Here is a 23,257-nt window from a genome sequence, read left to right as displayed (position 1 = left end):
AAAATACATTTTCCAGCACACCTCATCCACTTATCAACACAGTATAAGAAAATAAGTGGATTTGAGTTTGGCAATTGAGCCCCCAGCCTCAGCTATTCAATAAACAAGCTTGAAATTCCAAACTCTAATAAGGAAAGGGCCCTAAGTGAAATGATGTCAACCTTGGATATGAATCTCTTAGCGACATGATGAAAGCCCCACTTGTAGAGCTGCACTTCTGGTCGGCAGCTGCATTTTTGTTTTAATAAAAGGGGAAGGGGTGCCAGCCCTCACTCCAGTGCGATCCAAGGCATGGCTGTTACATATGTGGCGGAATTAATCGCTTTTCCAGAAAGCTGGAATGAGTTCTCCTACCACTGTCCCATCAGGCCCAGCTTCCATAAAATGAGTGTAATAAGATAATGTATTACATACTCCAGTAATTCCTACTTGCAGTATTTTGCTAAACAAAGTCATACATATTTATATCAATCAATAAAAACCTTCATTGGCTGCATATATTTCAGACATTGCGTTTTAAAGCAGTGTCCTTAAGGTGGAGATTATTAAGGTGGGAAGGCTATAATAAAGGAGTAGAAGATTGTTTTAGTTCCTGGGAGATCTATCTAGTCTACTTCTTTAAGACCTTCTTACTCAATAAGAAAAGGTATAATTGTGCTTGAAATTTTGAAAATGTGGTAGTATCAACAAGAAGATATTAATTATAAAAGAACTATAGAAAAGTCATAGAGTAGTAAAAAATCTCAAAGAGCACTATGCACTATAAATTGTACCATGATAAAATTCAATTTAATAAGCATTGATGAAATATCTTTTTATGCAAGGCACTGGAGATACAAAAACAAAATAGTCCTGCTTCAAGAAGTATACATTGTGCTTTACCTCCTAAGACCTACATCATCTCTGAGAGCTAAATAGGAAGACCTGTGGTTCATTTTAAGAATAAGGATTCATAGGCATAAGAACAAGAGAGATAATAACTAAGAAGGACAAAGTTACACTCAAAGTTGCAACTCCACTGGAGACAAATAAAAACAAACCTTAGTCCCAATGAAGCCACAACCTAGATATCTATCCATCAATTCACATGGTCTTTCCAGGTCACAGCTGAAAGGATCCAATTTGTGGATATGGGCTTGATTCTGAATAGCTAAAGACATTCACCTATTTAACCATTATATGTATCTTATTCTAATAAACTTTAAAAGTTGAAGGCCTGATGGGCTATAGCTATAGCTATATTGAAATATACATTTAAAAGTTATGCAAAATCTGACAGACTCTGAAATTATGAAAATGATCCATTGTACTGTATTGTCCTTCCTTTCCAGAAGAGTAATTAAGATTGCTGTGGCTTAGTGAATTCTAGACTAGATTTAGAATAACCTCTTTAATCAAAGAGGCTGTTTAATAAAACAATATGGAGAAAAGAGTACTGGATTTCAAATCAGGAAACATGATTTTGAGATCTAAATTTGCCACTTAATAGCCTTGTGACTTTCAGCAAGTCAATCAATTTAATTTCCTCATATAAGGAAAATAGTGCCTACATTAACTGTCTCATAAGTTGTAAGGATGAAATAAACTAATGTATCTGAAGGATATTGTACATGATGAAGTGGAATGTGGTTTTAGACTTTTTGCGTATGTAGGGCTGGGATGGGTCCTGAACTGTAGTGATTCTATGTGTATAGGAAGCTAAAAAAATTCACTCTACCAACACAGAGCAGCAACTGTTCTGAAACCTATCATGTTAGAGAGTTGCCTGGGGGTACAAAGAAGTTAAGTGACTGCTCCAGAATCACACAGCCAGGATGTAATCAAAGGTAGGTCTTGTTGAATCCACATTGTTTTGACCTGAAGGCCAGCTCTGTGGACAGTATCATGCCATTATAATCTAAGATGTTATTATTATTAATGAAAAGCATTGTCTTATAATAGAAAAAGCACTGGTCTTATAGGCAGAAGACTGGAGTTCAAGTTTAGCTCAAATCAGCTATTTCATTTTTAGCAAGTTACTTAACCTTTGTGGAATTACTTTTATAAAATGTTGATAATAATATGACTTCATAGAGTTTTTGTGAGGCAAGCCCTTGACAGGTCTTACAGTATTTAAGAAATATAGGCTATAATTATTGCAATAAAAATAAAAAAAATTTTTTTTGTTTTTCCCCTCACTTCCATTTTATACCAGACCAATGGAGGTAATAATATTCCCAGCAAGGAAATGTCTTTTTAAAAAGCCACTTGAAAGAGACAAGTCATCTCTCAGATAGTCATCAGTTCATCAAAAAGTTGATAAACAGAGCAAAAGGAAGAAAAAGTCCTTCATATGAATTCCAAAGGACACAGAAGCCAGAAGCCATTGGAATGTATAGCTCAGTGAAAAGTAAAACCTATTACAGAGCTACTTATCAGTGATTTGAAAGCAAATGATTCATGCAACAAGGGTGCTTAAGAAATTGGACAATGAAAAGTTTGGCAAAACAAAAGAGTCATCCTCTTATCCACATTCTTTATCTAGGAAAGCCAGCACTCATTTTTGCTTCTTTACCTTTATTTGTACTGCTATGTTCTCAATAATAAAACAAATATGTAATTATAGTACATAAAGAATTACCAACTTAGAATTAAAATGATTTGAAAAGAAACAAAAATTAAACCCATCTCTATATCTTGAAAATCTTTTTAGCTTGCAAACAATAATTACAGTGTAGAAATGAAATTTGGAATAAGGCAGAAACTTTTAATTTGCTTTAGTTTTGTTCCATAAATGGATAAATCAATTGTTATGCTGATATCCCTGATACAGTGAAGAAAAAAAATCAGTTCTCCTCCCAAGTTCATTATGTATACAATAGTTTTTCATTCATTCATTTAACAAGCACTTATTAAGCACTTACTACATATAAGGTACTAGGGCTAAATGCTAAGAATAAAAAGACCAAAGGAAACTGCATTCTATTGGAGGAAAAACACATACACGGGAAAAGTAAATACAAAATATAAATAAAGCAAATAAGTAAATTGGAGGTTGGATTAGGAAGATTACTAATGATGGAAGATCAAGAAAGGCTTCTCTTACAGTGGCACTTAAACAGAACTTTGGGGAAAAGAAAGAAAAAAGGCATTTCAGGCATGCAAAACAGCCTGTGCAAAGGCATGGAAGAAGATAAAATGCTACGTCAAAGGCACATCAAGAAAAGAAATTTTGGAAGGTATAATATGTGTGTATGTGTGTGTATGTGGTATATTTATATATCCATGTGTCTTTATTTGTATTTATATGTCTATGTGCATGAGTGTGTGTGGGTATGTGTGTATTATACTGTGTTTGTGTATTTGGTAATTCCATACATGTACATTTATGTATGTTGGGGGGCAGGGATGTCTAAAATGAAATAATCCCAGAAAGGTAAGACGGAGCCAGATTATGAAGGATTTTAAATGTGAAAAAACATGGATAAAGATTGCACAGAGCGAGTCATGGATGAGTTGTCTTTATGGATCCACCACAATCCTATAAAACATAGCAAAGCAATATCTTCAAACGTAACAACACACAGTTGTTCAAATTTTTCAAAGAATAAGCTTTATACTAGTTTTGTTCAAAATCTAAAAATGTTTAACAATATCAAGTTATTCTTTTTTTAATAACTCCAATATTCCTACCTTCATTCCAACCTTACCTACACTGAGAAAGAACACACAACACTATCATCCCCTATTATGATTTCTCTGATGATTTCCAAATGTTTCTTTGCTATGCAGCATAAGTATACAGTTTCTGATCCAGATGCTTAAAAGAGCAAGTCTAACAAAGAAACTTAATCCGAGCTGAATTTGGCACAGATTCCAAAAAAACCTATAGGACGATGTTTTGGAAGCAGCTCAAACAAAAGCTGAAACAGAAATATGCATCTACCACGCTCTCCCTGGCTGTGAGCAGAAATGAAAGCCGCAGACGGTTTCCATAAGCATGAGTGAATGGGAGCTGATGTTTATAAGACATAGTTTAAGTGTCAAAGCAGCATTTGAGATCCGTGCTTCCTTTTTAAGAATATAAGCATCTGTTTAATTCACAAGGAGCAAAAGAAAGAAAGAAATATAGTATTCATGCTTCCAAAAGCTAGGCAATAACAGAATAATTTATGAGATAAAGTAAATTACTATCCAATCCTCAAAAACTGTTTGTGCCTTAAAAGAATTTTTTTCTTTGCTCTATGTGATAAGCATAGATATTCATAGCATGGAAGCCTTAGAAAGTTGTGGTAATGAATGTTTTGGGCATCTTGAACCATATTCTCCCAGAGAGCTATCTTTTGGGAATAAGTTGATCACTTGCAGTGATGTATTAGCTTTCTGAGTCTACTAAGGTATTATTCCAATGATTACATATTTGTTTTTCAAAATATGTGATTTCTAAAACATTATTTTCCCCCTTCCCAAGCATTTTACAATAATAATAATATATAAAATAGTGTCACAGGGGCCTCAAAGATTAGTACACCTTTCAACATTGCCCAATATAGTCAACGATTTGTGTCCTTGATCTTAGTCTGAATCACTGAGAGTCCTTGGAAAACCCACAAACCTATCTGTGCATAAATATTCTCTTTTGTCAAAGGAAGTAAATGCACAGGCATATCTCATAGATAAAAAAAAAAAACCCAGCATAATCAAATCAAAGATGAGAAGATTAGAGAAAAAAATGAAAAGACTTGTTGAATTACCTTCAGTTATCTGGCAATTTCACTTATTCAGACATATCTAGATTCTCATTTCCTTAGCCATGCTTGATATGAGAGAACCACAAAAATCTCTCATGAGAAAAGATGAGTTCTAATCAATAATATTGGTTTTACTTATTAAGAAATCCAAATTATTGTTAGTACCTGTCATTTTTTTCCCTAGTAAGTGGATGACCCAGACGCTGAACTTCTTTTTTGAATTCATAACTTTCAAGACTATCAAACATTTAGTCAATGATATTTAAATATTTCAATGACTATGATATTTAAATGTGCTGAAAAGTCAAATTAGACAATGTGTAATATTTTCTGCAAGTCTTTGTGTAAATATTAGCCATTATCAAACAACTCAATTTAATACTTATACAAGTATCAATGCGAGAAACAAATAGGCCTCTGAGTTTCCTTCTGTTGAATGTTATTTTGTTTTGAATTCATACCCACAATAGCCAAGATATTTCCCATACTGTCCACAAAGAGCAGTTTTGTTACTGTGTTTTGAGGCCAGAGGCAGCTGTATCCTGCATCCATGACACAATCAACATAAAGTACTGGCCACTACAATAGCTGCTCATTAGGAGATAAAACAATTGCAATGTTTAATTCTTGGTTTCAGCAGCTGCTGTTTTTTTTGGCTTTCAGAGCAACCTGTTCAAGGGTATCTTTGTTTTCTTTCTTTTTTCTTTCCTTCCTTTTCCCTTTATTTGTTTCTTTTTTCCTTCCTTTTTTCTTTCTTTTTTCCTTCCTTCCTTCTTTCCCTCCTTGTTTCTTTCTTTCTTTGTTCCTTCCTTCCTTCTTTCCACTTTTGTACTTTCCTTCTTTCCTACTTCTTCCTTTCTTCCTTCTTTCTTTTTTCCCTTTTCAGGACTATTTTTTGATGAGCCCCACATGTTTTAGTTCAGTAAGACAAGGAAGCATTAAATGATGGCAGACCACACCAAATGCATATTTGATTACTTAAGTTCCACACAGGTGTCAAAATTTTGCAGCAAAATTAAAAAAAAATAATAATGTGCATTATTTATCTTGGCTGATAATTATTACAAGGCAGAGTATGATAGCTTCACTGTTGCAGGGATCATGGAAAATGATTATTTGTGATGGGGAAAGCTTTATGATAGTCTAAAGAGAAATATCTCTTTATCATCGGACAACATAATTATTCATAGTTTTCTAGGGGACAGTTATTCAATGTACAACATGAACGATAAAACAGTGTATAGACACTGATGAGTTTGGGCTAAAAGCCCCTCTGTAGGCCTCAGATTTGTCATCAACAAAATTAGGAATTAGTACTAAATGACTTTCAAGTTCCCTTTCAATTCTAAATCTTTGACTCTATAATCTCATTTGACTAGCTGTCCCAAAGAAATTAACTGTATCCTTAAATGATTTAAAAAGCTTAAAACATCTTGTCATGACTCCATCTGATGGCTAATATTATACTATTGCTTATATTTCTATTGTAGAGTTAGCATATTTCATTTTTAATTGAAAGAAAAAACTTTAAGTTCCAAATTCTCTCCCTCTCCCAATCATTGAGAAGCCAAGAAATATAATGCCTATCATACATATGAAATCATGTAAAACATATTTCCACATTAGACATTTTCTTTAAAAAAATGAGAAAAAGTAGAAAAAAAGTTTCAGTTTGCACACAGAATTTATCAATTCTCACCCTGGAGATACATCCATTTATCAGAGTTCTTTGGAAATATTATGGATTATTGTATCTACCAAACTAGCTGTCTTGCACTGTTGATTATTGTTATAATATTACTGTTATGGTATACGATATTTTAGTTTTGCTAAAGTAGAATACGATATTCTACTTTATGAGTTTGCTGATTTTAAATAATTAATATTTTAATATTTCCATTAGGGATATTAATATTTTAATTTCAGTATTACTAGCAACTAATATTAATTAATTAGGATGTATAAATATTTTTATTTATTCAGGTGTGGGAAAAATTGATAGATCATTCAAAGAACAAAGTAAATACAGCAACATTATCTGATCTGGACAGGAAATTAAGATTTCTAAATAACCGAATATTAATACTTTTTAGCTATTGAAAGATTTTTGTTTAAAAATTTAAAAACATAAGGTTATTCCCCCAAAATGAAGATATTAGCTAAAAAAGGACAATTACACTAATATACCATTGGTGGAGGTATAAACTGGTCCAATAATTCTGAAAAAGAATTTGGAATTGTTCAAGAAAAATTCTTAAACTTTCCCACACCTTGTGATCCAACAGTCCCATTACTGGACATATATCAATTTTATATCATCAAAATTTTCATTTTATCTTTAATGATCATCACTATCCCTTGTTTGTTTTTTTAAATTTATTTTTCTGGGTGTTTTACATCATCATAGTTATCCCAAGCATTCCTCCTCCTCCCAAACAGTATCCCATATGACAATATTTTTAAAGAGGAAAAAAAATCAGTCCAACTGATCAACATGTTGAAAATGTCCAAAAACACATGCAATATATAACATCTCTGGGCCTCCTACCTCCACAAAGAAGTGAATTGGTAGAATGTCTTCTCATATCTATCCTTTAGTCAAAAATGTTCCCTCTAGTCATTGTTGTGAAAGGTTTCTCCTTTTAATCCCCCATAATTTATCATATGAGCTTTTATATTTAGGTCACATATCCATTTGGAGCTTATTGTACTATAATAGGGAACTGGCTATTGAGGATCCAGTTTCCAGAACTCTTGCAAGGGGAGTTCTGCTTGTGGCCAACCCATGTGTGAGATTTGTTGCTAGAATTTCCTGATGAGGTGGAATACACTTTAGGTATTCTGGAACGGTTTCCTGTCTGCTTACTGGAAAAAAAAAAAAAAAGAAAAGAAAAGAAAAAGAAAAAAACTTTTAATTGGCTGAGCCAGATTTGAATGTGCATAAAAAAGCACTAACCAGCCAAATAAAGTTTTCTTCTTCTGCAGTTAGTAAGACAACACTGCTTTAGGTCTCCTGGGAGAGAAGAGAGGAAGGAGCTTTTCTGATCTTAGGTGAAGAAGGATTAGAGGCTGAATGAACTTGTAAACTCCAAAATGCCAGAAAAGCTAATTTGTAAGAAGCAAAATTCTGCTGAGGTCTGAAGAGTGACCTGTTTAACTCTAAGCCCAGAATGGATTGATCTGGCTGCTGAGCTGCTATGTTCTACAAACAAAGGAATCACACACCTATTGCCTATGCTGTCCCTAGAAGTGAATTTGGTGGTGGGAAGATTATTTCTAGCTACTAATTTAAGTTTGTGCCCTCTTTTCCAAGGAACTAAAGTACTGAAGGAAAAATGTACCTGGAAATCAAGGAGACATTTTGCACTTAGATTTTTGCTATAACTTTTTCCCAACAAATAACTCTTTGCAAGTCTAATTGACATAAATTGGTTAATTAATATTGAAGAAATATGAATTGACATACTTGAGGAGAATACATAGGAATATGGGCTCAAGCTAAGTTTTAGAAAGACACTCTAACTCTTCAGGTATCCCTAAAATGCTGCTGTAGGTGGCTGAGCTCTGGCAACCTGACTTGCTTGCGTATGTAGAGATATACATATATATAATGCTGGTCTCAACCCAATTTCTACCAAAATGCTTCCTGGTTTTCCCAGAAGTTTTTGTCAAATAGAAACCTTATAATTACATTACTGTGTTACTGTGCTTTCCTCCCCCTGCACAATCCTCTACTGCTACAATCTACTCATACATAGTGTAAAACTTTTTACTGACTTTTGAATGATCTTCAACATTGGTTGGATCTCTTCTCTAACTTTTTTTGGAATCTGTAATATTCCATGTGGGGAATAAAAAAGAAAGAGGAAGGAGAGAGAAACCTAGGCTATGGTCTTTGACCTGAAGGGAATGACATCTCATTTAACATGTTAAGACCTAAACACATCAAAAACTTAGAGAATATAAGGCAGTAGGTTTAAATTCCAAAAGGTGTGGTATGTATTCTATAATAAATGATGAATGTGAAAAATTCAGGAAGGAATACAAAGAAGTATAACAATATAAGTATAAAGAACAAAAGGAAACTAATTTTTATATAATTATATTGTGTGGTTCCCAGACAAGAGATAAAAAAATACACCTTCCTCTTTTCTTCATACAGCTAGAAGACAGGACATGGAAATTGCACATTCTGTTAAAATCAGTTATGTGCTGATTACTTTTGCTAAATTGTCTTATTTTCTCTTTCTTATTGATTATTTGTAATAGGGAATGATCGTATGGGTAGAGAAGGAGAAAGGAATATATTTGGAACTAAAGGTAGTATAAAATATAGTATATACTATATATAATATTATATAGCAGTATAATATTAAAATAAAAAGAAAGAAAACAAGCTAACACAAAACCAAAACATGTGGCACAGATGGTAAATATTGTCAGAGAAAGGAGTGATTAACATGGACCAGAATAGTTAGGAAGTCTATCTGGAGGTGGCAGGCTTTGGCCTTTGAAGGATGTGTATGAGCAGAGAAGAGGACATAAAAGGAAGGAAGTTGGATTTGATAATCATTAAAGTCCCTTTAATCTCTAGATTCTTACAATTTTATGTACTGAAAGTTATAGAGTCTCAGAATTAGAAGGGATTTTAGAAGTCATATACTCCAGAGTAGGAATCCTTAGGTCATTTTTCAACAAATAGTTGAATGGTTGAAATAGTTTGCTTAGAGCTCCAATGAGAATATACTCATTAAATCCAAGGGCAGTATAATCTCTTTTTTTGGCAAAAGTCTGTTAGGAGGTTTTTCTTTTCTGCCCTCTAGCAGACTAGGAGGGATGGTAGTAAGGTATTAGAAAGTGAGGGAACAATGAAATGATAAATGAAATCACCTTAAAATTATTTCTCTTGGCATGTTAGTAATGAAATCCTCTTAGATGGGGTACAAGATGGGCCTGATTTGTGCCAAATTCTGTTCCAGAGTAAATAATATTATAAGAAGGTTTGGTGTAGGTACTGTCAAAATTTTCCCCCTTTAGATACAAATATTTGGATTAAAATAGCATAATATAAACCATTTATATTGGTGGTAGCAAATGCTCTATTTAGAAAATACTTGCTAGTTTTGATGTAGCCCAAGTGAGAATCCAATCTTCTGATAAGCTAAAAACAACACAAATTCTCTTTCTTAAAACTACTAACCAGTACATGATATCACAAATATTTTAAAATTGTTAAATGAAAGGGAAAATTATGAGCAGTACAATGAAACTCTTGGTAGAAGCCCAGAGAATTTTAGCTAACTGAAAGATTTTGAGTTTATCTTTTTAAAAACAATGTTTGTCTCTCTCTGTATACATCTATTGAAAACTTCTAAACCAGATTATAAAGCTAAATCCACTCAAACCCTTAATGGATGAGGATTTCAATTCTAGGACTGGAAAAATTTCATTTGTGGCCAAGTCTTATCAGCTCCAGTGGCAGACAGATTACAGAAGATGTGCTGTGGATCAGTGGGAAGCACAACCAGCTTAAACCAATTATACACTTATGGCCAAATTGCTGAACCACAGATGAAGGCCAAATGCATGAACTTCATTATCTACTATTATATTTGCTTATAAAGAATGATACTGTAAATTAAAAAAAAAAGTCTAATCATTAAAATCCTTTCCAAGAGATATCAATATTCAAAACTGATATTTTAAAAGTAATATTTGATTCTATATAGCTGATGAAGTTCACTAGTTTTTTTTTTTTTTTTAAAGAATAATGTAAGGGAAAAATGGATTGCTTCTTAAATCTGTTTTCAGGTACCTTACTTTCTATTTATTAATAATTTTAAAGAGGAAACTGATAGATAAGTTTGGTTTAAATAGCATATTTCTAATTTTTATACAATTGTGATTAGGAAAAGAATTGATTAAAAAAGCATCTAAGAAGAAGACATGCTTAATATCTGTTTTGGGGGGATTAAAATACTATTTTAACCTTTGGCCTCTAAATAGGGTCATACTTAAAACATATTGAAATGAAAAAGGAAGGAGAAAATTGTACAATTTGGTACATTCAATTAGTAATTATTTCATGCATCATTTAGTATAAAAACTGCTATGAAGTAAGGGGAAGAAACTATAATGAGCTACTTCTAAGGCTGTTTTCTGGGCTATGTTTGCATAATAATGAGGCCCAATCTGCTGGAAAACAAATAAAGGACAAATTAATAAGGTTGCCATTTTTGTCTAATGATGCTTAATGCAGTTTTAGCAATCTGCTCAAGACAAAGGGCAGTCTCTCAGACATAGCCAATTATGCATTCGCGTGGCAGATGAAATCTTTAATGATGAATCTGATTAACATGTGACAACAAACATCCAGTCTGCAAAAATTACCATGTCACCTCCTGCAAGCATCTCTCTCATCTTTACTATTAAGGCTTTACTCAGATTGAGGTCAGACTGGTATTCTCAAAAGGCGCATTAAGATAAAAGTTTGCCAAATGTGGCAACCTCGAGAAAAACAACATCCTATTATACAAAGTCCAATTTCTTAACAGCAGACTGTTTAATAGGTTATGAAAATAAGCGCCTAATAAGTTCTTTAAAGGGTATTTAAAGGATTTAATATTTTAGTGAAGATTTTTAAAAATCAACTATGCATCATCTGCAAACACCCAGAGTATGGTATAGTTATAGAAGAGATATTAGAATCTTAGTGTTTGATTCCAGCACAAATGGTCATAAGACATAAAATTCTCTGGATCTCTTTCAGGAGTAAAATAATTATGACAAATATTGATATCATTCTAGGTTAGCAATCCTTGTGGTCATATAGAGACCTATGATAGAGAGACTATAAACTCCTGGAAGGCAGGGAGCCTTCTCCATTTTTTTATTTTGCACAGCACTGAGCACAGTGACTTATACAAAGATAGTATTCATGTATGCAAAGAATAAATGTTTTACTTAGTCATTCAAGTACCAATAAATGGGATGTAAAAAACCAGCTGCATTGGAATAGCATATGCTACATTTAAAATCAAACTGTTATTTTTTTTTTAACAAAAAAACCTTGTTATTATGAGTTTAATAATCAACAAATGCAAACATTTTGATATAAAAAGAACAAAAAAAAGGATTACATAAGAAATTGTGAACTGTTGTATATGGTTTCTTCATGTATATATTAATTTTGAAAGGCATTAATAATATACTTCCTTTGTACCTACTGTTGAATTTTTTTTCCTTCCTGTACACTAAAAAAAAAAAAAAAATTCAACCTAGCTGCTACTTCTGAGTTTGATTATCAACTGTGGAGAAATTCATATTTAGGACCAAGTTACAATCCAATTTTGGAAATCTTTCATACTCCACCCATCCATAACTCTAATTTTGTAGCTTAAATGTCACATAAAATTTGCTGAGTTCTATCTATAGAACATTCTGAAGATAGTAAGTTCTGATATTGAAATTTCCACTTTATAAAATTAAATTCAATAAAAGTTGGAACCTAGAGGTTTATTTCATGGTTAAAAGACATACATATATACATACACACATAATATATATATATATATATATATATATATATATATATTGTGTGTGTGTATATATATATATACACACACACACACACACACACACACATATATATACACAGAGAGAAAGTAACAAGAGAGCTGCCCCAAAATGAAGAAGGCTGCCTTAAGAGATGTGGGGACTTCCCATCTCCCCCAGTCTGTGAAGGGCCTTCTTATTTAAGTATGAGTTGGACTAGATGGCTTCTAACTCTGAGATTCTATGAAACTTCCTTCAATTTTTATATTAATATTTTACATATTCTATAAATAATGTAACATGATGTAATTCACTAGAAAATCTGATATTTTGAATTATATATATATATATATATATATATATACGTACACAAATATTTTAAGATCTCATCTCTTGAAGAACTGCAGTTTAAAAAAAATACTGACATGATTAAAAAAATTCTTCAGTTTTCAATATAAAATTTGATTTGATAAGCAAAGTTGTAGATGATACGAGTATGGAAAGGATAACTAGTGTAACAACCAGCAACAACCAAAACATACAAAATTAAAAAAGAGAAGAGTGATATTTCAAAAGAGATTTCATGTGGAAGTGGGTGCTTGGGCCACCAAAGATTACAGGGGTGGAGGTTAGGACAGTATGCATTCCAGGTATGAAGGGTCAGCCGAGCAAAAGCACAGTAGTAAAGGATGGAATTTTGTGTATAAAGAACAGCAAGTGAGTGAGTAAAGCAGTCTGACTGGAATTGAGAGTGCCTCAAGTGGAATAACATGAAATCTGACTAGAAAGGAGATAGATGGTAGATTATGCAAAGCTTCAAATGCCAGACTGAAGACTTATAATTGATCCTAGACGTATTGGGAAGCTAATGAAGATTTCTGATTAAGGAAATGGCAAGGTTAGATATAGGCTTTAGGAATATCAATTTGGTAGTTGTGTGGAGAATACAGAAAGGGGCAAGATAAAGCTATTGCAATATTCCAACTGTGAGAATGCAGAGGAGGGAGTGGATGTGAGATGTTGTGTAGGTAACTGATTAATTATGGGGGCTAAGGAAAGAAAAGCGTTAAGTGTTTGGCATAGAGAAGGTACTTAAAAGTTTGTGGAATGACTGAATATAATCTGGTATGTATTTTTATAAAAGGCTACACAAGTATTTATATAAGTTAGAATATGGTATGAGAGATACAATGTTATAAGAATTCAAAACAAGGACTTGTGACTAAGCATAATGGTATTCTTAATAGAAGTAGGAGGAGGAATGGAATGAGGGAGAAATCAAATAACTTATGTTTGGGACAAGAAGAGTCTGAAATGCCCACAGGCTATTCAGGAAGACAACATGCTTATTCTGCTCACAGGAATTGCAGAAGTTGCCAAAAGGCAAAGATAGGCCTGAGGTCATGAAAAATGTAGTAATAAAAGTTGTTTCAAAGTAGAGAGGGCTGCCTTAAGAGATGCAGAGACTCCCATCTATCCCAGCCTGTGAAGGGTCTTCTTATTCAGATATGAACTGGACTAAATGGCTACTGAGAACTTTCCAACTTTGAGATTCTATGAGACTTACTCCAATTTTTATGTTAATATTTTACATATTCTATAGATAATGTAATATAATGCAATTCACTATGAAATCTGATATTTCAAATTGTACATACAAAATCAAGAGTAGATTACATTTTCTAATGTAATGTAGTGTTGATAAACCACTTCAATTATGTGCTGCCATCAGCATGTAACAAAATATTTAAAGCTCTCTAGACTTGAGACGAAGAATTGTCATTTCCCTTGATTTTTAAAAACTCTACATAAGATATACCACCTTCTTCATATTCTTACAAATTCAGTTCAATTCAGTAAATATCTGTTAAGCACCTATTTATTATTTTAAAAGTGTCATTTATCTTAAACAGTGACCATAAAAAACATTTACTGAATGCTTACCATATGCTATATGAAGCATCTGATTCATTCAAAAATAAATAAGAAAAGATCTCTGCTTATAAGGAAACTGAAATAATTTTGATGATGATGGTCATTTATAGGACTTTAAGTTTGTAAAATGTTTTGAATACATTGTCTCATCTGGTTTTCACAATAACTGTGAAAGGTAGATGTTACTAATAATCTGTTTGTACCAAGGAGAAAACAAGGTCTTAAAAAGAGAAGTTAATTGCCTTGACCATGGACATACAACTGGTAAAAGTCAAAGGTAGGATTTAAATCCTGATCTTAAGTGACTCCAAATCTAGAGCTCTCTGAACAAAGTCAAGATGCCTCACAATGGCTTCTTTCCAGTTCCAGGTAAAATCCTACCTTCTACAGCAAGCTTTTCCTGATCCCTCTTAAATCTAGTGTCCTTCCTTCTATTGGCTATATTCAATTAATCTTGTTTATACTAAATTGTTTGCATATTGTCTTCTTGAGCACATAGTGAGCTTCTTGAGGGCTGGGGCTGTCTTTTGCCTTTCTTTGCATCACCAGCATTTAGCATAGTGCTTGGCACAGAGAAGGTTCTTAAATGTTTATTGAATGACTGAATATAATCTGGTATGTATTTTTACAAAAGCCCATACAAATACTTCTATAAGTTAAAATGTGGTGTGAAAAATACAATGCTATGAGAGTTCAGAACAAAGAAATAATATATCTAGCTGGGGCAATGAGGGAAGGTTCCATGGAAAAGTAGCAGGTTTTACTCAGAAATTTGAAAGGAACATTTAGGCTTGCTGAAAAATAAGTAGCAAAACTAATAAAATGTGTTATACATATCTTTAATCTGAAAAGATGAATGAAGCTATAGAGGCAGTATCTGAGTCTGACTTCAAGAAGTATCCTAAAGAAACAGACTTGTAAATATTCTAAAATGAATTGGTTGAAGAAAACAACAAATAACTGAATTTGGTGGGTTTTTAAAAAAATACTTCTATTGATATCTTTTGTTTTTACATCATCTACATTTTACAATATATTTCTCCCTACTTTTCCTTCTAGAAAGCAATTGCTTATAACAAAGAATAAAAAAGGAAGGGGGGAGAATCAGTTTAGGAAAACTAACCAGAGTTTTGGAAAAATATGATATTATAAGCATTTCAATACCCCCGATTTTCCACCTCTTCAAAGAAGCACAAGTTGATGCTGGAAAGGTTATTTTAAAGAGCCACTGAAGGCATTAGTTGCTAAAAGTGTTTACATTCACAGTTTCCTATAAGGATGAACCATTAAAAACATATATACATGTATGTATACATACACATACTTTATTATATGGATCTTTTCTAAACTCCTTCCCAGTGATATAGTGACAAGAACAGTAGTTGGGAGTTATCCTAGCTCTGCGTGATCTTGGGCAAGCAGCCTATTTCTCTTCCTCAGTTTCCTCATCTGTAAAATGAGGGATGCCTTAATGAAACCATCCACCTCTGAGATTCTATGCAGCATCCTCAGATTTTTATAGAGGGAACTAGGGTCATGATATGATTCAAGATGACATATGATATCTCAAATTGACAATGAATACAAAAACAAAAGAATGGTTTACATCGTTCCATACATATATTGGCCCACATTATATGTTTTGATTTGAGTATGAAATTATTTCTCAATCTATGACATGATCCTATGAAATGTATAACTGACTGAGTCATTAAAAACATAACAAATAGAAATTAGTAAAAAGAAATAAGGGGACAAAAAAACTCTTTTCTGGAAGCATGAAAGGCACTAAGAATGGAGAATTAATGAAAACAATCCTTTCAACAAGCCTTTTAGAGATAATATATTCATATTTTCTCTCTCCCTTTCTTCTCTCCTTCCTTCCCTCCCTTTCTCTCTCTGTTTCTTTCTGTCTTTCCCTCTATGTTCCTGCTTCTGATGAAACACAGAGTTGGATGTGTCCCAGGATTCTTAGCTCACTCATCATACTGCTTCAAAGATGCTGCTGTGGCAGTCACAAAGGATCCCAGGGTATGTTCCAGTTTTTTAAACAGAAGTTCTGCTCCAACTGAAAAGTATTTGTATGTTTGTGGTCAACACTTTTGTTCTGTGTACAAACCCACACAAACCAAAGATTCTCTTATTAGCTGCCAGGCTGGCTGTTACCCCCTGCTTGACAGTACTCCCTGCTTTTTCTGAAAAAATGTCCTTAGATCTCAAGACCAACTTGTTCTGATCTCTGCCCCAGTCTTGATCTTTCTTTCTCTCTCACTTATTTTCTTATATTTCCTTCTTTTCAAATAATGTCATCTTTGTGAAAGTGATTTTTCATTCACCACTCTCTTCTTTCAAGTGCAGGTTTCACTTCAAGATATACAAATGAAACTTCAGTATACTGATGTGCAAAAAAAGACAAAAATTTCCCAACCAACTGACCATATTTTCTTTAATATTCTCATGACCTAATATTAAGGAATGAGAGTAAACAAGTAATTATTCTTATTATTGGCAAAACTAGTTTTGAATAGAAGGAAGAAGACAGATGAAACACCAGGAAAGAAATAGACCCATATTATATGAAAAGTCCTAAAATATCATTTAATGGGTATGTTTGCAGTTAAAAGAAAAAAAAAAAAAGGGAGCGGTTAAGACTTTAAAGTGATGGGGGGGGGGCGAAGTAGATTGTTTACTTTACACCATAATAAAAACACAAAGTATATAAATCTTAGAGCAGCTGATTATACAGGAATACATGATGCACCTGGGTTTAAAAAAAATCAACACCTTCTGAACACATGCTTTTCTGTACTGTATCAATGGGATTGCTGACATTAGCTGAACAAACTAAGCCCAGGAAAAATAGAAATTGCAGAAAGAGTCTCTTTCATTTGCACATACTAGATTTCTGGACATCTGCATCGATTAAAATAATCACTACTTTGAAAATAAACCAAACTCGATTATTTGCATTTTGGTACAGTCATAACAAAGCAGAACATCGAAATAAGATCATGTTCCTAACCTAACCTTCTAACTAATATAATTGTTTTTATTTACTATGTGAGATGAGTAATCTTTATTCACAGTTCATAAGAAATGTATTGTTCAGTCATTGTTTAGTCAGGTTGTACTCTTTGTGACTCCATGAGCTATATTGCCCATGGAGTTTTCTTGGCAAAGATATGGAAGTGGTTTACCCTTTTCTTCTCTAGTGGAGTAAGGCAAATAGGGCTAAGTGATTTGCCCAAGGTCACAACTATTAGAAAGTGTTTGAAGCTAGATTTGAATTTAGATCTCCCTGACTTGAGGCCCAGCACTGTATCTACTGAGCCACCTCACTTCCTCCTTCATAAAGAATAGTTATATTTATATTAGAAAAAGGTATGAAGGCAGGTGGATATTATATATGGGGAATTATAAAAGGAAAAGATATATCTGAAAGGTAATGCTCACTAATCTGCCCTTACTATAGAATTATGTTACAAAATTACAGCATTGAGACAATTTCTTATACTTGAATTTTTTATTCAATTCAGTTATTGAAACCAAATTGAGTTATGATTATATTTTCAAATTTTAATAATGAAAATACAACTTAGGCAAAATTATTCAGTGTTTCTATATCTCCAATTCAACTCCCTTGCAAGGACAACAAAATTTTCACTTCTTCCCATAATAAAGCCTTAATTGCAGAGCATAATTCACCACCCCATGAAGGAACAGGGTTTCACTGTAACCCTTCTGTGTGCAGTTGATTAACTGTAAGCTTATAAATAGCATTTCTACTGAATGGATATTGAAACTCACCTTATAAAGTCCTCAGCAGTAGAGCATTTCTTATTGCTAAGGGACTACAACATTATTCCATGATGCAAAAACAGGAGCATTATGTGACCTGTCCATAAGTTCATCGAAAGGTAAGAATTCAAAAATTTTAAGAGCAAGCAGTTCTAGGTTATCCACTATGCTGAGGGCAGGAGCCTCAGCATTTTCCTCTATAACCATTAGCTTGATCTGCAGGTGGTATCAATGAAACATTAAATAAATCACATAATAACTCATTAGCTGAATGAGAGCTTAGTCATAAGATAAAATTAATTATAAAGCAGTTCAGATAACATTTCCCCTCTCCTCTAGCCTTAGACCATCTCAGAACTCATCTGGGACAACTGGGGAGGAGGTGTTGGGCCCTACTTTTTTTTTTTTTTTTTTTTGCTTTGTCTGGGATGCTTGACTTTCCACAAGGTTTGAATGAGACAGAAGTCAACAATCTTATTCCTTTTGTTAAAACGGTTATTTGGCTACTATGCCTTACCACCTGCCCTGTGACTATGTTCTAACTACTTAAGTAACCTAAGGATCTCTGACCCTTGCCATCTACCTCACTGTTACTTCTCCATCTGCCCAGAAATTGTTCTTATATTCCCTATCTCCATCAGCTAGAGCATTTGATCTCCTTGAGCTCAGGGACTATCCAACTTTTTCTCTTTTCATCTTCAGCACTTATTTAAACACCTAATAAATGCTTTTTAATTGATACCCCAAATTGCCTTCAACAACAGTCTGCTGTTAACTGCAATTACAAACAAATGTTTTAAACAACTATTCTAAACTTGACCTTACTCAGTAGCCTGGTTTGAGGAAATAGGCTAATAGTTTGCACTGCATTAGAAAACCTTTAGGACATATCTTTTTTTCCCCCAGCTTTCAATGATTCAACCCTAGTTGTGTTCAAATAACTGTTTATGTTTAATTGTGATGTTTAAAACACAAAAAGAAACAATGCTGTCAAGATGCAATTTGGAGCACTTATTTAACTGTAGTGTGAAAGTTCAAAAGCCAAATATGTGCATCTTTTCTCTATGATGTCAAGTCACTAGGCAAGTTAATGTTCATAAAGGCCCTTTCAATTTCTTTGAAAATAATTTTAAAAGTTTCAAAACAAGTTTACAAAGGTAACAAAAAAAAAAGTAAGTGCTAAGCTGGGACTCACCAATTCCTAACTATATAATGTACTTTATATCAGATTATTGCTCATGAGATAAACTAGACCTTTTTTGGATTTATTCACATTCCATTGAGTGCATTGTTTTACATCTTTGATTATCAATAATATAGCTATGCATGTGCACCCTATTGACTTTCAAAGACAATTAATATGTGGTATAAACTTACCCTGGGTTCAGCACTGTATCTAGGGTCAATTATTTCAGCCCCTATTAAAGGACATGGGAAAAGAGACTGGTTGATACAGTTTCTACACTGTAAGTAGCTGGTTAAAGAACATTCCTTCATATTCCAGATGGCATTTAAAGATAAACCTGTCTCCTTTCCTATAAAAGATAAAAAAAAAAAAAAAGTCTTTCAGAAATGCAGGGCTGCCTTTACAATACCAGAATTAACATCTCAGTCTCATAACTTAAAACTCTTGTTGTTAAACCTTGAAAATATTAACACTGAGTAATGTGTTAGTGGATAAAATGGAGATTTTTAAACAACTTTAATAAATAACCAAAACTAAAACATAAGCTGTTTCATGTTAAAAAAAAAAAAAAAAAAAAACCTGATATAAAATGGAGAAAACTATTGTGAAAATTTTCCATTTTACCTAATTACCTAGACCCACCTCTTTATTCTAGGTTTATATCAATTAAATATGAAGAAATTCCATCATAAAAGGGGGCTATAAAATAGACTTATTTCTTTGGTTCTAGTTTGGATTTGCTTCCATAGATCATGCTCCTTCAGCATTCTTTTATTCCCAGGAGGATGTTTGTCAAAGAAAAAGACTTTATACATCATTAACTTTTCCTTCAGGATACCAAAATAGCAAAAATGATTTGGGTTCAATGTCCTATCTCAAAACAAATCTAAGGGAAGGATGTTATCTCTTTTCTTTCAAATGTAAATTAGTAATAAGTGTTGTGACTTCAAATAAGAGGCAATGAATCATGAAAAATAGAAAGCTGGCCTGGACTTAGGAAGAACTAAGTTAAGAATCTGCCTCAGAGACATGCTAGCCAGGTTCCCTGACATAAGTCACTTAAAACTCTCAGCAACCCAGGCAACTCTAAAGACTCTGAATTGCAGAACTGATCTACATCAGGGAAGGGAATTTCTCATGAGGAGATTTCTACATGTACAAAAGCACAATCTTGTCCAAAGCAGATTGCTCCCTGAAGACTGGGAAGCTCTACCCTGTTTTCTAATCGTGAAGAAGTTCGAACCCTCTAATCCCCAGAGGCCAAGGACAACCATTTTTGCTCAGTGGTTCCCTCTTGTGTAAAATGAGCAGTTCTCAGATTCTCTGGTGGAGGAAGTAGAAGCAATTATGAGTGAATGAATAACTTTTAAGAATGATTTTCAAAGGTGTGTTGACTAAAAATATGAAAAAACTGCTAAGACACAGAGAACAGGTAGCAGGACTACAGAAAGAAGATTGTTTGTGGAGGCCTGAGTTAGAGTTCTGGCTCAGCCACTAGACAAGTCTGCTCCTCTCTGGCCCTCTGTTGTCTTAGAGGGATTGAGGGCAGCTTCAGAACCAGGAATACCTAGATTCAAGTCTTGAGTCTGCTACAAACTAGTTCTTAATTGCCGTGGATCTTTTAAAATTTTAGACAATCTGTGCAAGTTACAGAAAAGTTGTTAATCTGTACCATTGGAAGGAATTTCATACTGAGAATTCCCCACACTCATGAAATCAGAGGCCTGGACAAAATTTTTAATGTCCAAGTTAGCCTCTCGTACTTCTCTTCTGCTCTCACTTCCTATAGAGTCAAATTATTTTTAAATCCAGAGGATAGTTTTTACTGCGTGAGCAAGTTGTAATTTTTTAAAGTGCTAGAAAAACAGTTCAGAAAAATTAACCACGTGGCATCCTGTTTTAATATTTTGGTTGTGTTTTGAAAAACAAAGTATTATGGGTGAGAACAGAACCTCTATTTAAAGATCTAGCTATGATTTGGAACTACGCTCAAAAAAGTTATCAAACTGTGCAGTTTGATCCAGCTTATATTTCAAAGAGATCTTACAGAAGGGAAAGGGACCTGTATGTGTAAGAATGTTTGTGGCAGCCCTTTTTGTAGTGGCCAGAAACTGGAAACTGAGTGGATGACCATCAATTGGAGAATGGCTGAATAAATTGTGGTATATGAATGTTATGGAATATTATTGTTCTATAAGAGATGACCAGAAGGATGATTTCAGAAAGGCCTGGAGAGACTTAAATGAACTGATGCTGAATGAAATGAGCAGGACTAGGAGATCATTATATACTTCAACAACAATACTATATGATGATCAATTCTGACGGACATGGCTCTCTTCAACAATGAGATGAACCAAATCAGTTCCGATTGTTCAGTAATAAATAGAACCAGCTACACCCAGAAAAAGAACTCTGGGAAATGAGTGTGAGCCACTATATAGCATTCCTAATCCCTCTATTTTTGTCTGCCTGCATTTTTGATTTCCTTCTCAGGTTATTTTTACCTTATTTCAAAGTCCGATTCTTCTTGTTCAGCAAAATAACTGTATGGATATGTATACATATATTGTATTTAACATATACTTTAACGTATTTAACATGTATTTGTCTACCTGCCATCTGGGAGGGGGGTAGGGGGAAGGAAGGGAAAAAGTGGAACAAAAGGTTTTGCAATTGTCAATGCTGAAAAATTACCCATGCATGTATCTTGTAAATAAAAAGCTATAATAAAAAAATAAAGATCTAGCTATTTAAAATCTCATTCCTTCACTATTTTCTATCATTTATTAGACCAAAGAATTTTTTAAAACCACACAACTAATTTTTGATAAACACAAAAAAATTAATTTCTATCACAATTTTCAATTTAAAAAACACCAAAATTGGACAAACTGAAAAGTTAAAAAGGGATAAATGATCTGGTGTTCTGGTTATCAAGTATCTTATAATTGAGGGAAACAGAGCTGCCAGCAGATTTTCCTTCTTAGAGAGTCAGTGGCAGGGAAAATTCCAAAATGATCATTCTAAACAGTGGCTACAGTCAGAAAATGTATGACTGATAATCCAGATGTTGATGTGAATAATTTCACTTTTGTCTGACTCTTCATGATCTCATTTTGGAGTTTTCTTGGTAAAGAGACTGGAGCTGTTTGTCACTTCAACTCATTTTTACAGAAGAGGAAATGGAGGCAAACAATGTGAAGTAACTAGCCCAGGGTCACCTAGTAAGTGTGTAAAGCTGAATTTGAACTCAGGTCCTCATGACTCAAGGCCTAGTTGCTTTATCTACTGCACCACCTAGTTGTCCCAGGTGAGACTGAACTAAAATGAACATAAGAAGATATGATGGAGAGCATAAACATAAGGAGTATGATGGAAAGTGCCAGTTTGGGGTCAGAGGATCTGGGTTCAAATTTCAGTGCTATCACTTACTATCTGGTCAATCTGAGACAAGCGTCAGCTCTCCTACTTGTAAAAGTGAGGTTGGACTAGATGATCTGTAATCTCTAAATCTATGAGTTTATGATTTATGGCAACAGAGGGGTATAAAGAACTCACAAAAGGTCAAACTCAACCTGAAGAATATATATGAGGGAAGAGATATCTCTCCAGCGGGTTGGCCACCAGGGCACTAGTTCCTAAAGCAAACCTAGCTAGTTCTAATGGCACTAGCTGATGGAACCATTTACTCCCTTCCTTCCTGTTTTGGCTTCCTCGAGTCCCTATCAACACAGCTAGAGTACAGTCCCCGAAGCACGAGGCTTTTCCCTGAATTTTTGTAGTCTATTGATGGCTGTCTCTCTCTCTGTATCTTGCTGTTACTGTCAGACACTGGAATTAAGCTAAATCAGCCACTGGTCTGGTCTAAGAAATGTTGGCTTTCAGTTCCAATGATTTTGTGATGAAGAGAGCCATCTACATACACCCAGAGAGAACTGAGTGTGGATCACAACATAGCATTTTCACTTTTTCTGTTGTTTGCTTGCTTGCATTTTATTTTCTTTCTCAATTTTTTTTCCTTTTTGATTTGATTTTTCTTGTGCAGCAAGAT

The 23,257-nt window shown here is 33.7% G+C and overlaps 1 protein-coding gene across 4 annotated transcripts in view; it reads right to left on the bottom strand.

The window, feature by feature from the left end:
* The window catches only part of BRIP1 (BRCA1 interacting protein C-terminal helicase 1), a 378,898-nt gene that overhangs the window by 130,299 nt on the left and 225,342 nt on the right, over nt 1–23,257 (bottom strand). For all 4 annotated transcript variants that reach the window (XM_031966520.1, XM_031966521.1, XM_031966523.1 and 1 more), the window contains one exon: nt 19,395–19,552. In XM_031966520.1, the coding sequence (XP_031822380.1) occupies nt 19,395–19,552 (158 nt within the window). The remainder of the gene's footprint in view (nt 1–19,394; nt 19,553–23,257) is intronic.

This window comes from Sarcophilus harrisii, chromosome 4 (assembly GCF_902635505.1).
Source record: "Sarcophilus harrisii chromosome 4, mSarHar1.11, whole genome shotgun sequence".
Classification (NCBI taxonomy): Eukaryota; Metazoa; Chordata; class Mammalia; order Dasyuromorphia; family Dasyuridae; genus Sarcophilus; species Sarcophilus harrisii.
The sequence above is the reverse complement of the archived record's forward strand: the minus strand, read 5'-3'. Positions and strand labels throughout refer to the sequence as shown.